This window comes from Aulonocara sp. 'chitande type north' Nkhata Bay, linkage group LG7 (assembly GCF_057382095.1).
Source record: "Aulonocara sp. 'chitande type north' Nkhata Bay isolate Kocher_YH1m ecotype deep benthic linkage group LG7, A_spYH_male_GT1.1, whole genome shotgun sequence".
Classification (NCBI taxonomy): domain Eukaryota; kingdom Metazoa; phylum Chordata; class Actinopteri; order Cichliformes; family Cichlidae; genus Aulonocara; species Aulonocara sp. 'chitande type north' Nkhata Bay.
Genome location: NC_141350.1, coordinates 3,319,177 through 3,332,004, shown reverse-complemented (window position 1 = coordinate 3,332,004; position 12,828 = coordinate 3,319,177). Strand labels below are relative to the sequence as shown.

Sequence of the window (12,828 nt, the reverse complement as noted above, 5' to 3'; positions counted from 1 at the left end):
GCCACCCTTCGGAGGAAGCTCATTTCTGCCGCTTGTATCCGCGATCTCGTTCTTTCGCTCACTACCCACAGCTCGTGGCCATAGGTGAGGGTAGGGACGTAGATCGACCGGTAAATTGAGAGCTTCGCTTTTACACTCAGCTCCCTCTTCACCACGACGGACCGGTGCAGCGTCCGCATCACTGCAGCCGCAGCACCAATCCGTCTGTCGATCTCCGGCTCCCTTCTCCAATCACTCGCGAACAAGACCCCGAGATACTTGAACTCCTCCACTTGGGGCAGGAACTCGTCCCCAACCCGGAGTGGGCACTCCACCCTTTTCCGGCTGAGAACCATGGCCTCAGATTTGGAGGTGCTGATCCTCATTCCCGCTGCTTCACAATCGGCTGCGAACCGTTCCAGTGCGAGCTGGAGGCCTTAACCCGATGAAGCCAACAGAACCACATCATCCGCGAAAAGCAGAGATGAGATTCTGAGGCCGCTGAAGTGAAAGCCCTCCGCCACTTGGCTGCGCCTAGAAATCCTGTCCATAAAAATTATGAACAGAATTGGTGACAAAGGGCAGCCCTGGTGGAGCCCATCACCCACTGGGAACGAGTCTGACTTATTGCCGGCAATGTGAACCAAGCTACTGCAACGGTTGTATAGGGATCGAATGGCCCGTAGCAATGGGCCAGACACCCCATACTCCCGCAGCACCTCCCACAGGACACCCCGAGGGACATGGTCGAATACCTTCTCAAAGTCCACAAAACACATGTAGACTGGTTGGGCAAACTCCCATGCGCCCTCAAGTATCCTTGAGAGGACGAACTCTCCTTTCCAGCACCCTGGCATAGACTTTCCCAGGGAGGCTGAGGAGTGTGATCCCCCTGTAGTTGAAACACACCCTCCGGTCTCCCTTCTTAAAGATGGGGACCACCACCCCGGTCTGCCAGTCCAGGGGTACTGCCCCTGATCTCCACGCAACATTTTAGAGGCGTGTCAACCAGGACAGCCCTACGTCCAGAGCCTTCAGGAACCTCGCCCCCGGAAATTGGCGGGTCTCTCCCCTCATCCCCAGACTCTGCTTCCTCCTCGGAAGACGTGTCAGTGGGATTAAGGAGGTCCTCAAAGTATTCCTTCCACCGCCTGACAATTTTCTCAGTCGAAGTCAGCAGCGCTCCGCCAGCACTATACACAGTGCAGGTAAAGCACTGCTTTCCCCTTCTGAGTTGCTGACGGTTTGCCAGAATCTCTTCGAGGCAGTCCGAAAGTCTTTTTCCATGGCCTCTCCGAACTCCTCCCACACCCGAGTTTTTGCTTCAGCCACTGCCCGAGCCACATTCTGCTTGGCCTGTTGATACCTGTCAGCTGCCTCCGGAGTCCCACAGGCTAACCAAGCACGATAGGACTCCTTCTTCAGCCTGGTGGCTCCCTTCACCTCTGGTGTCCACCATTTGGTTCGGGGATTACCACCACGGCAGGCACCAACCACCTTGTGGCCGCAGCTCAATGCAGCAGCTTCGGCAATGGAGACGCTGAACATGGTCCATTCGGACTCAATGTCCCCAGTCTTCCTCAGAATGCTGTTGAAGCTCTGCCGGAGGTGTGCGTTGAAGATCTCGCGGACTGGGGCCTCTGCTAGACGTTCCCAGCACACCCTCACTACGCGTTTAGGTGCATCGGGTCTGTCCAGCGTCCTCCCCCGCCACCTGATCCAACTCACCACCAGGTGGTGATCAGTTGACAGCTCAGCCCCTCTCTTTACCCGAGTGTCCAGAACATATGGACGCAGGTCTGGTGATATGATTACAAAATCGATCATCGACCTGCGTCCTAGAGCGTCCTGGTGCCACGTGCACTTATGGACACTCTTATGTTCGAACAAGGTGTTCGTTAAGGTCATTTTGTCACCCACCCTGTCGTTACCCACGTGAGCATTGAAGTCTCCCAGCAGGACAACAGACTTCCTTCCACCTTCCAGCACCCCCCCGGCTGAACTGCCACTCAGCGCATAAGCGCAGATGACAGTCAGGACCCGTTCCCCGACCCTAAGGCGCAGGGAACAAACCCTCTCATCCACCGGGAAAAACCCCAACGTACCAGCAGCAAGCCGAGGGAATATTAGAATACCCACCCCAGTCCGCCGCCTCTCACCAGGGGCAACTCCAGACTGAGACAGAGTCCAGCCCCTCTCCAGGAGACTGGTTCCAGAGCCCAAGCCATGCGTAGAGGCGAGCCCGACTATATCTAGCCGGTACCTCTCAACCTCACGCACTAACTCGGGCTCCATTCCATGTCCCTATTGCCAGTCTTGGCAGCCGGGGATCGGTCCGCCAGGGCCTCCGCTCCTGGCCACCGCCCGGCACACAATGCACCCGACCCCTATGGCGCCTCCTGTGGGTGGTGGGCCTGCGGGAGAATGGGCCCATGTCTCCTCTGGCACCCTCCCCGGGCCTGGCTCCGGGGCGGGGCCCCGGTAACCCTATCCCGGGCAGGGTAAACTGTTCCCTCGATGTTTTCTTCATAAGGGTCTTCTGAATCGCTCTTTGTCTGGTCCCTCACCCAGGACCAATTTGCCATGGGAGACCCTACCAGGGGGCAAAAGCCCCCAGACAACATAGCCCCTGGGATCCCTGGTATAAACAAAAACCCCTCCACCACGATAAGGTAGCGATTCACGGAGAGGCAAATCTATCGTCTGATCTCGGAAGCTAAGCAAATCTATTCCCCTTTTGTTTAAATAACTCTCCTTGGATTGTCTACATCATGCACAAAACGCTGCCGCTGCGGGCCTGAAGTCCTGCACGTCTGTGCTAATCATAGAAGAAACATGAGGCTTGTTTTAAAATACTCGCTGTTTAAATTAAGTACCTTTTTAGATTTGACATTACTGTCCCGTAGCTTTTACTTGCAATTTTTATGGTTCTTAAAATTGGGAGCAAAGACTTCCTTGCCTTTGAATCTGCATGTGTCTTTGTATTTTTGTGTGTGAGAGTGCTGATTAAACTGACCTGTAATGGCTTCTGCAGTAAATGGCCAGGCAGTAAACGAGAATACAATTATCTCTGTAGCACCGTGATTTCCTGAATGTGGTTCACGGACACACAGAATCCGCAGGAAGCACTACACACTGCGTATATTGAGGTCTGGATGTAGTTATTACTCTCTAGGCCTTTCAGTCACTAATTACTGTGTTGTTTAATAAGGCCCAGCCAGACTGTGTGTTTCAAGGTGTGTCTGAGACTAACAGCGTGAGCAGGTCATTTCATGGAAAACGTGAAAGTATTTAATTTTAATGGGTCTTCATGTCAGGCACTGGCTGTGAAGAAATTATACAAGACCTGAAAGAAAATGACATTAGTAAGACACACTGGGCAAAGGGAGATGAAAACAGGAGCGGACAGGAGAACAGAAAATGGGCCAGAAGCGCCGTGACTGCCAGTCTGAATTAATAAAGACACCACAAGAAGGAAGCTTACAACAAATACGGAAAAGTGCCCACGGTGCACAATGCTTTACCGTGGGTACTGAACACCCACAGTGCAATATTGTGTGTGCATCACACATTTCTTAATAGGGGGAACTGCCACGAGGAGGAAACTGTTTGTGAAAGCAAACAGTTCTCTATACGTGCGTCTGTAGCACTTAGCATGGCCGGAAGGTCATTTTGTCAGACAGCAATGACATTCTGAGAAGTGTTCTTTCTCAACGTGTCAACACTCCAGTCACCCCGACCACAACATATATCTGTCTGCTCTGCACTTTTCTGTAACTTCTGAGATCAAAGTGACAAGATGTCTAATACTGGCACATGTCGAGCTTCTGTTTGAGAGAAGCCCACCTCACGCCGATGGAAAGAGTCTGATCTCACCACGAATGCTTTCTTGTTTCACTCTTGGTCTTCAGTTGAAGGTTTTAATCCTGACGTGGTTCTTTAAGGGTTTGTGATGACATCTGAATTTATGGGATTATAAAACCAGCTCAGAATTTTTTGTGTGAGTGTGTGCATGTCATCAAGCTAAAAAAAACCCTGTTAGTTCCTGTATTTCAACTTTCACAAGAGGTTGAGGGATAATTTTGTGAGACTGAACTGTAAACATGAAAACCTTCCCTTTACTGTTAACTTTGAGCTTTTATCTCTAAAACTGTTCATATTTCCATTTGAACCCAAATTCCACAAAAACCAGTAATAAAAAGGCTTTTTAACAGACACTTTCCAAAACTAAAGTTACCTTCATTCTGGTTGGGTTTCACTCTGGAAGAGGTCACAAAATTAAGAGTGAACTTGACAATGAAAACCATTGAAATACATTGAGGTATGGCTTTAGCTGTTTGGGTCCCTCTTTCACTGATAATGATACGGGAATAAATAAGTGAGAAGGTTACAAAAAAATACTTATCAGGGGAATTTATAGTTAATAATAAATGTTAGGTGGACCTTTCATAGCCAGAGTGCGTGTTTATCTCAAAGGTGTATTACTGGCCATAAACGACCTTGGTTTTAAAAGCTTTGCGCTGCTTGTCGCACAGGTTTTATGAAGTCTTTGCACACTCTGTAGGAGAGAATTAAATGCTTCTAAAAAGGTGTAAATGAATGCCTTTGATAAAGCGTTTCTTTTTCCAGGGCTCACAAAATCGCTAGCCCGACGTCCCGGGGCTAGCGATTTTTCTGTTCGGGCTAACAAAATCCATCTCAGCCCTGCCCGTCAGGCTGTCATAGGAAGAAAAAAATATGTCAATGCTTTTGCATTCTTTGGCAAACGTAGCTGTCAGTATGTGACATATTGAAATCGCGTTTGAATTTCCGCTTGTTTTTTGCTTCACTTTCACTTTGCGATGGCGCAAACTGTGAATAGAGAGCGGCAGCTACTGACTGGTGAGTGACAGATTAGTTGCGCACCAGTTCCTCTGACATCGTCTTATCACTCATTAGCTTACTATTCAAACGTGACAAGTGAAATCTCCCGCAGCAAGCTTAAACCTGTCATGGTCCCCGTGCCTGCCCAGCCGGCCTCACAAGGCTACACTTGTGTTTTTTCTCTCTTTCTCCCCCTATCTCTCTGCCTGGGCGGAGCTCACAGCTGGCTCCCGCCCTTGGCTCTCACAGCTGTTGGCGATCAGCTGATTATCCGTCTTCTATTTGAGGCTGGGTCACAGATCCTCTCATCGCGGGATGATTGCGCTACTGACGTTAGTCTACCTTTCCAGCTCCCGTGGTCTTACACCTTTATGCCTTCGTGATTTGTGATTGATGTCTCCCTTTCCCTGTTCCAGCTTATCTTCCCGGACCTGTGACCTCCCCGCGGTACGAACGTGTGTGAGGACGTGAGCGAGCGTGAGAGAGAGAGAGCCTTCCCCTAATCCCCTGGAACCCTGAATTTCCCGTCACTGTATATATTATTGCACGGGTGTGTAAATAAATCGTGTTCTGAGACATCAACCTGCTCTGCGCTTGAGTCCCTGCTTTCAGCTCGTGACAAAACCTGTGATGCAGGTTGATTGCGCAGAGAATCGCTGATCATTATGCAAGTGCCTGTGTAAAAGCAGATGGATTTATGCAGGTATTTTAGTTCTGCAGAGCCAAATAAGACAGGTCAGGGTGAAGAAGGGACCACCAAAGAAAAGCCGATCACAAAACGGAAAAGATATGACAAATCAGGCTATGAGGCAAAAACAAAAGCGCAGCTTTTTTTGGTTTCATGGACAAAAGAATTTCTGTGGCTGGAATATGACGAGCTAAATAACATAATGTTCTGCCGGGTGTGTCTTGTTTCCCTCGATTTCTGAGTCGACAAGCACCTTTGTTACTGGGACCAGTAATTTTAAGAAAGACCCCATTAGAACCCATGAGAAATGCAAGAAATGCATTATTGCTCAGTCTGCAGTATCTTTCCCAGAACAAACGCCAATTGCAAAAAAACTACTAAAAATAAACCAAGCACAACAAGAAGTCCAGAAGAAACGCAGAAGAAAAAGCTGTTTAGAACAGCGCGATGTTGCAAAGAGTGAACTACCTTTGGCACAATGTAGCAGCCTTTGCAAACAAAGCAAATGATCTTGGTTCCACTTACCTCTTAAACGTGACTTCAGTGGAAATGTCAGATTCAGGATCTGACACAGACTGATTCATGTTCTACACAGTTCTTACAAGTTCATAGAAATTTCTGTTCAATTAGAACCAAATATTTGAGTTGATGATTGTATTCTTTTACAGTTGTTGTAATTTGTGTTTTAACAATTTTTTAAGTCAATCAAAAAATTGTCCTCTTTTTTTTCAGGCTACTTAAATTTATTTTGGGCTACCAAAAACTGAAGAGTGTCTGCCCGAAGGGCTACCAGAGATTTTGAAATTTTGCGAGCCCTGAAATTTTCTAATCTTTTTGTAACACGCTTCCTCTTGAGGCACCATAGACACTGATTTATTTGGCACGTCTATGAACTGAGTCACCCTTATTTTACCTCAAACCTGCATTTTGTGTCTCGCTGTCAGTCTGAAAGCTGCTGAAGTTGACAGCTGGATTTTTTTAAACCGCTATGTCAGGCTTCTACTTTCTTTACACAGAGATCAGTTCTTCATCAGCTCTCTCTTCAGATTGTCTTTCTTACGCCTTCCACCCAACCCCACCCTCCTCTTTCTTCACGGCGGGGGGTTGTTGCATGTCACACTCTCCACCTATATTGTGCTATAGCCACCAGCAGCAGGGGCGGCAGATGAGTATGGCCATTGGCTTCTTCCCCTCTCACCGGCCCTCCCCTTACCCGACACAATGGGTTCGCTTGTCCATGCAACACGCACAGGCATATGCAGAAACACATTCACACACACAGAGGGGGCTTTACTCTGGGGCTGAGTATCGCTTCCCCACCATATGCTCCGTCTCCGCTGGAATGTTATTATCCTCATTTGCTGTAGAGAGAGCGGAGCATGAGGTAAAAGAAGAAGGAAAGCGTGACTAGGTTAGGCTAAAGGGCGACTGGGTGTTGAAACGTATCTGTGTGAGGGAGAGAGAGAGAGAGAGAGAGAGAGACCGTGAAAAGGAAGGGAGGATGCAACCGATGCAGTGAGGCAGCAGTTTAACACCAGCCTCAACCTGCTACTGTGAGCGACAGAGCACAGGGAGAGGCACAAGGCACCTTTTTATTCTCACTGGACACAGCCTCCTCTAAGGTCAGTGTTTCTCTCTCTCTTTCTGTCTCTTTTATTTTTACCCTGGTTTACCAAGCAGCACCGGCACCCCGCATCCGTCGAGCTCACACTGTAGCCATAGGGCGGTAGGTTCACAGAGCTGACAGACAAAGTGTGTGTGGTTCATAACCACAGAGAGTATGAAATGCTGTTCTCTATTCTGCACACTTACACATTAAACGGCTGCTGAGGGTGATGGTTAACAATGGGAGGAGCACACATCACAAAAGACAAACCTGAGCTCTCACCACAGGATGCTGCTCTGGTGGGTGCTGTAGCTCAGTGTGTGTGTGTGTGTGTGTGTGCTATGACCTGTGTTAGCTGGAGAGGACTATTAATTTTCTTTAAGGCAGTGCCAACTGAGCCTCTTTAGACGTGCACACATATAAAGACTGTTAAAGTCGGTAAACGCTGCTTCCCATTTGAGCTGTGGGAAAATAGGTGAGGCAGTGTGTGTGTGGATTTTGTGTCACCTCGTACAAACACAGCTCTGATTTATAGTCGTCCTGTCTTGTCAGCTGTACTCTGATCCTATAAAAGTTTATGTAGTCTGAACTGCATGTAGTTCACTCTAAACTTCCTGAAAACAGCAAAGTCACAATAGCTTTTTAACCAATAAAACTGTTGGACTAAGGATGACACTCATGCTTTGACCTGAGTCGCCTCTCTTCATTCGTGTGCTGGGTGCTATCAGCGTTACTCTTTAGCTAACTGTCTTTACAGTTAAAACTATTAAAGTCGGCTACACCAAGCTACACTCTGAGCATGGCTGCCATTCCAGCCGAGAAGAGGCAGGGGGGTTGTCAAATCCTGTGCATTGATTGGTCTCTATACTAGCCGGGCTCTTCAGTGTGTCTGTGTGGTCCCAGTAAGAGGGATCCTCCAAGATCAACGAGTAAATCCAGGAGTTCATTTCATTCGTAACTCTTCTCCCTCTACTTGCATGTTATCTAAAATAGTAGACGCATTAAAACCGAGTTAGATCTTAACTCGTCAAAAGAAGAGAAGAGATATGTAATGTGACCAAAAATAGCACCAAACTGAAGAGAGCATTTTTGTTTTTGTTTTTTTAAGAGAAGTAAAAAAGAGGAAGGAGAATAACGAGCCGCGTCACAGTGAATAAAATGTGCATAACTCTACAAATATGGCTTACTTTGATCACGTTTGCGTGATCAAAGCTTGTTCTGGTCTCAAACTAAATGTGCTGTGTCACTGTCCTTGGGACGCAGTGCTACCTCTGCTGTAATAAAGCTGGTTGCCTTGTCATTTTATCCTCTTTTTGTGGAGCAGTTTGTCCTTCTGTTAAGACTCTTATGACACAAACCACAAACGCTGATGCTGTTTGACACTTTATTACAAAGCGTCAGGTTAGGTGTTGTGCGCTTGTGAATGCAGACGAGCAGAAAAGCAGGTGACCAAGCTCATTTGATCTGTGGGTTTAAAAATGGAGTGTGCAGAATGAGGAAGAAAGAGGAGGACAGAAAATTAGTAGCATAGTCAGCTTGGTTATAGAGGAAGTTAGTCACGTTAAATCTTATCCATTGCTTTCTATCTTTCTCTTTCTGCCTCGTTACAGCACCAGCCTTGGCTCTGGGCTCGGCTGCAGGCTTGCTTTCAGGATTGCAGGGGTTTTCTGTGCATTCCAAGTCTGTGCTGGGAATATGGGCTCTGCTGCCAGTCAGAATGGCTCATTCATGCTGAGCACAATGATCCCGTTTGAGGCACAAGTCCTTACCCACGCTGTTTGATTGGCATTATATTCAGCATCTATTTACTTCATCCATTATGCATTGAGTCAGATCTGTTTGGCATTAATGATTCTCTCTTGTTTACTCTCTACTTGATGCATAAGAATAAAAAAAACTGAGACAAACAAAGATATTTAACGAATGAAGAAATTGTTTGGAGTATAGAACAGAAATGTGCAGATCTATAGAGCTGGGCACATTTGCTCCCAAAATATTGGCTAACAAAGAACAAGAAGAAAACTGCTGATGTTAGCTTGTCCCACACTTCATAGTAGATTCTAGTAGTAGTTGGTCACATTGTAACCTCACGACTTTATTTCCAGATTAAAATGAATCACGTCTATTGCATTACTGTGAGAAGCTCTGAACTGTTGCTGGCACGACCTTCCAGAAATGCCGTGTGCTGTCGCTCACCTTCTGTACACGGCATCCGTACAGTCTGTCGCCTCCGGCTGCTCGGTGCGTAAGAACAACAGGCACATTTCACTGATTTAATCGTCGTGAACTGAAGCCAGCATCAGAAGAGCAATAACAACTTAGTCGTTAGCGGCAGTTTGTGGGAATTTCTCATGTGGTTATTTTTGGATCTGGAGCTACAATTAGGTTCAGGAAGTCGTGAGATTTTTGCCAAAGTGTTGTAAATATAAATGGTTATTAATAGCAATCTTTTTTATAAAGGAGCGATTTGCAAGGAATTTAAACAGAGCTGCTTTAGTTGAAGAACTAGTTAAAGGACTCTGTGGCACAAACACTGAACTCACGCAAATAGTGTACGCACTATTGTATAGACATTTTTGCCTTTTTATACCCAGGCTGATATGCTGCACAGAGGTTTCCTCTTTCACAAATCTCCAGTTAATCTGTTGGACCCTTGAGATCCAGTTGATTTAGGCTCATCATAAATAAGCATTGTTGTTCATTTATGAACATACAGGTCTCCCAGGACTCGGTCAGGCATGGTAATCGGGCAGACATGCTATTGATTGGCACATTTGGGAGCTTCTGCCACACCAGCTGTGATCTTTCTGGGGGTTTTTTAAGGTAGACCTGCAGGTCATGTGGATGAAGGAGGAGATGACAAGAAAAATGAGATGACTGTGATGAGCAAGATGCTGTGAAAAAAGGCACACAGAGGAAAAGACTGTGGCATGTTGATGTTATCACAGACTGCAACAGTCAAGCTCTGCCTTAGGTCTCAGTGATTGTAGCGTACACTGCTGTTTGGATCTCAGCTATGTGCTCTCATAGCCCTCTGATACTAACTTTATTTTTCTTAGTATCCCTGGTTGTGGTAGAGCTACAGTATTTGGATCAGTTGTGGAACTTAGCGTCTGCCATCTGGCATGACAAACATGTTTAAATGGTCTGTTATAGTCATTCTTCTCTAGAGAATGATTATCCCTGCAACAGCAAACAGGAAGCCTATAGTTTCCATCTCTTCCTGTCTCTATGGGGCGGGGGGAAGGGTCCGTAGTGTTGTTCAGCTCGAGGATTGTAGCACATCCAGTCACCCAGTTGGCCTGCCCTCATTAGACATGGGTCGGAGAGCATGTTCAGATCATGCTTATCTTCACATGCTGGAGCTTTGTAGGGTGCCTGGTGGTAAACAAAGAGGCACAGTGATGTGCAGATTTTATGAGGCAAGAAGTGTGGCATTTTGTAGCTGAAAACAAAGACTGTCACAGGTCTGTGATCTCAGCAAAAACAGCACAGGATACTGCTCACCATATAAAACAATCTGCATAGATAGCATCTAGCAGCCGAAGAGTCTGCGCTGAAAGAGAAGCTAAAAACAAGAGGGAATCCCAGTTTACAATCCCAGTATTGCAAATAGGTAACTGCTAAAGCAGTGAATGACGAAGATGAAACCAAGCCTGAACATGGATGATGCATTCTGCAGCTACTTTGCAGCTACTTTGTGTCAGGGGTAAATGAAAGCTCAACAAACTGGCATTAAATTCAGGTACCAGAAAAACCAGCTTATTCTTTTAAGTGTTATATGGACAACGAACTACGTCAATTTCCCACGTTTGCTCCGTGAGCTGGAGACGCAGGGTCTCATCTGGTTGTCTTGAATACACAAAACGCTTACAAGGCCTTTTAATTTTCACTCTATTATGCCTGCGACAGAAAGCCATCACTCTCTGGTAATTGTCCATAATGGAAGAACGAGATTGAACAGAGGCAGACGCATCTGGTCTCTTTCAGTAGCCTCTGAGTCAAGCAAGAAAAGCTCGCACACATTTTATCACCACCGTGAACATACGATTAAAGGGGTGTGACTTGGCATGCTAATACATTCACGCTTTTCCATTATTTATGAGTTACATCTGAATAGCAGTTATCTCAATCTAGGGCAGCCTTGCATATTAAACTTAGCTTACTTTGCTTTCTTTGTGTCTTTTTGGTGGATTTTCTTTTGAATAATAATCTCTTTATCTCACCATTATAGAATTACATCAGCAGCATCCTCTCTTTACACTTATTTATATCAGGACTGAGACTAGGTTAAGGTTCAGCTCCGTGCAGTCAGTTTAAGGTGAATAACATTTTAGAGAAATTAGCAGGGTGGATCAAATGTTCATTATAATGTAAAATGGGTTAAATAATGGGTTGTAAAACAATTTTGCATGACCACAGATGACTAAATGTGAACTGTTACAGTTGGTTAATTTTTATCTCTCACTTCTCCATATCATAGTCACTCCTTTTTCCACCTTTCTTCACCAGTGATTTATTGCATTTCTTTAACTCCTCCTTTGCTTTTTCCTGCCTTCTCACTTTCTCCTCCCTCCTCGCCAGCTCTCAAAGCATTCTAAGGGAGTCATGAAAGTGACCGTGAATAAATATCTTGTAGGGCGACCTGTCCCTCCTCCCTTCCTGCAATTGTCTGCTTCACCAGGTGACTCTAGTTTCCAGGGAACCGGTTTGTGCAGTGATACAGAGACTCCAAAGCTCTCACGGGTACACACACACGAGCTTACCAGCCAAGAAGGAAACGTGTGTGTGAAGAACGGACTGTAATTTCTCATAAATATGGATACTCCTGAATGGAAAAGACACTATAGGATTGATAACCATTCTGTGTTTACCCGGCCGGGGAAAACACAACTCTTTTTGGGAGGAGTGTTGGCAGGTAGTGTAAAAAATTTACTTTTTGTTTTTTTGTCATATTTTCAGACACGCAAAATAAATAAAGGGTCTAAAAATGAAAAAGTGTTGTTGAACTACGGATTAAAAAAAGCTCTAGAGGAAGCGCTGCCTTTACCACAGAAACCCAAACACACAGGTGACTGTTAGATAAGCGAGTGTGAGAACAGTCACCTAAGAAACATTTTAGACACACAGCCTGCCTGTCAAGGGAAATTATGCAAGAACTTTTTCAATGACCTTTCAGAGCTTTCGTGTGAATGGTGAAGCAGTGGCATTTATTTCTTGCTCATAATCTTACCTGGTGCTGCAGAGCTTTAAATGTTTGTTGTGCTGTAATCGGAGAGGTGTAGCACACAAGAATGAACTTGTGGCAGATTTTTTCAGCTACACCATATTTGTCAGCAGCATCAGTTAACTTTGCTGTTCTTGCAATAATGTTTAAAGATGGAGAAAGATAGAATACCCTCATTTTTAGTTAAGCATTTTTTAAACCATCTATAGTTTATAACACATGTCCTTATGTGAATTATACAACTGCAACCTACAGTGTTGAAGGCTGGCGAAAACACAGGTGGTGACTGTGTTTTCAGTTTGACTGCTGGTCAGACTTGGGTTGGAGCTCATTTGGTGTTTTCAGTCACAGACGTCTATCAGAGTTCTTGTGCTGCTCTACAGCAAGTAAACGTAAGCACCACAAACCAAAGGACTGACCTGATAAAAGATTTGTTTGCACCACTTTTTTATCGTTAGATACGAC

General features: G+C 45.8%; 1 protein-coding gene across 5 annotated transcripts in view; it reads left to right on the top strand.

Moving 5' to 3' along the window:
* The window catches only part of fgd4a (FYVE, RhoGEF and PH domain containing 4a), a 53,918-nt gene that overhangs the window by 17,146 nt on the left and 23,944 nt on the right, over positions 1-12,828 (top strand). The window contains exon 1 of one of the 5 annotated variants that reach the window (XM_086297994.1): positions 6,823-7,152. The exons of 3 other annotated variants lie outside the window; for them this stretch is intronic. Coding sequence is in view for 1 of the 2 variants with exons in the window: in XM_086297989.1 (XP_086154115.1) it covers positions 11,955-12,054 (100 nt within the window). In the remaining variant the exon portion in view is untranslated. Of the gene's footprint in view, positions 1-6,822; positions 7,153-11,864; positions 12,055-12,828 lie in introns of those variants that run through there. One more of the 5 variants, XM_086297989.1, reaches the window with a different exon arrangement.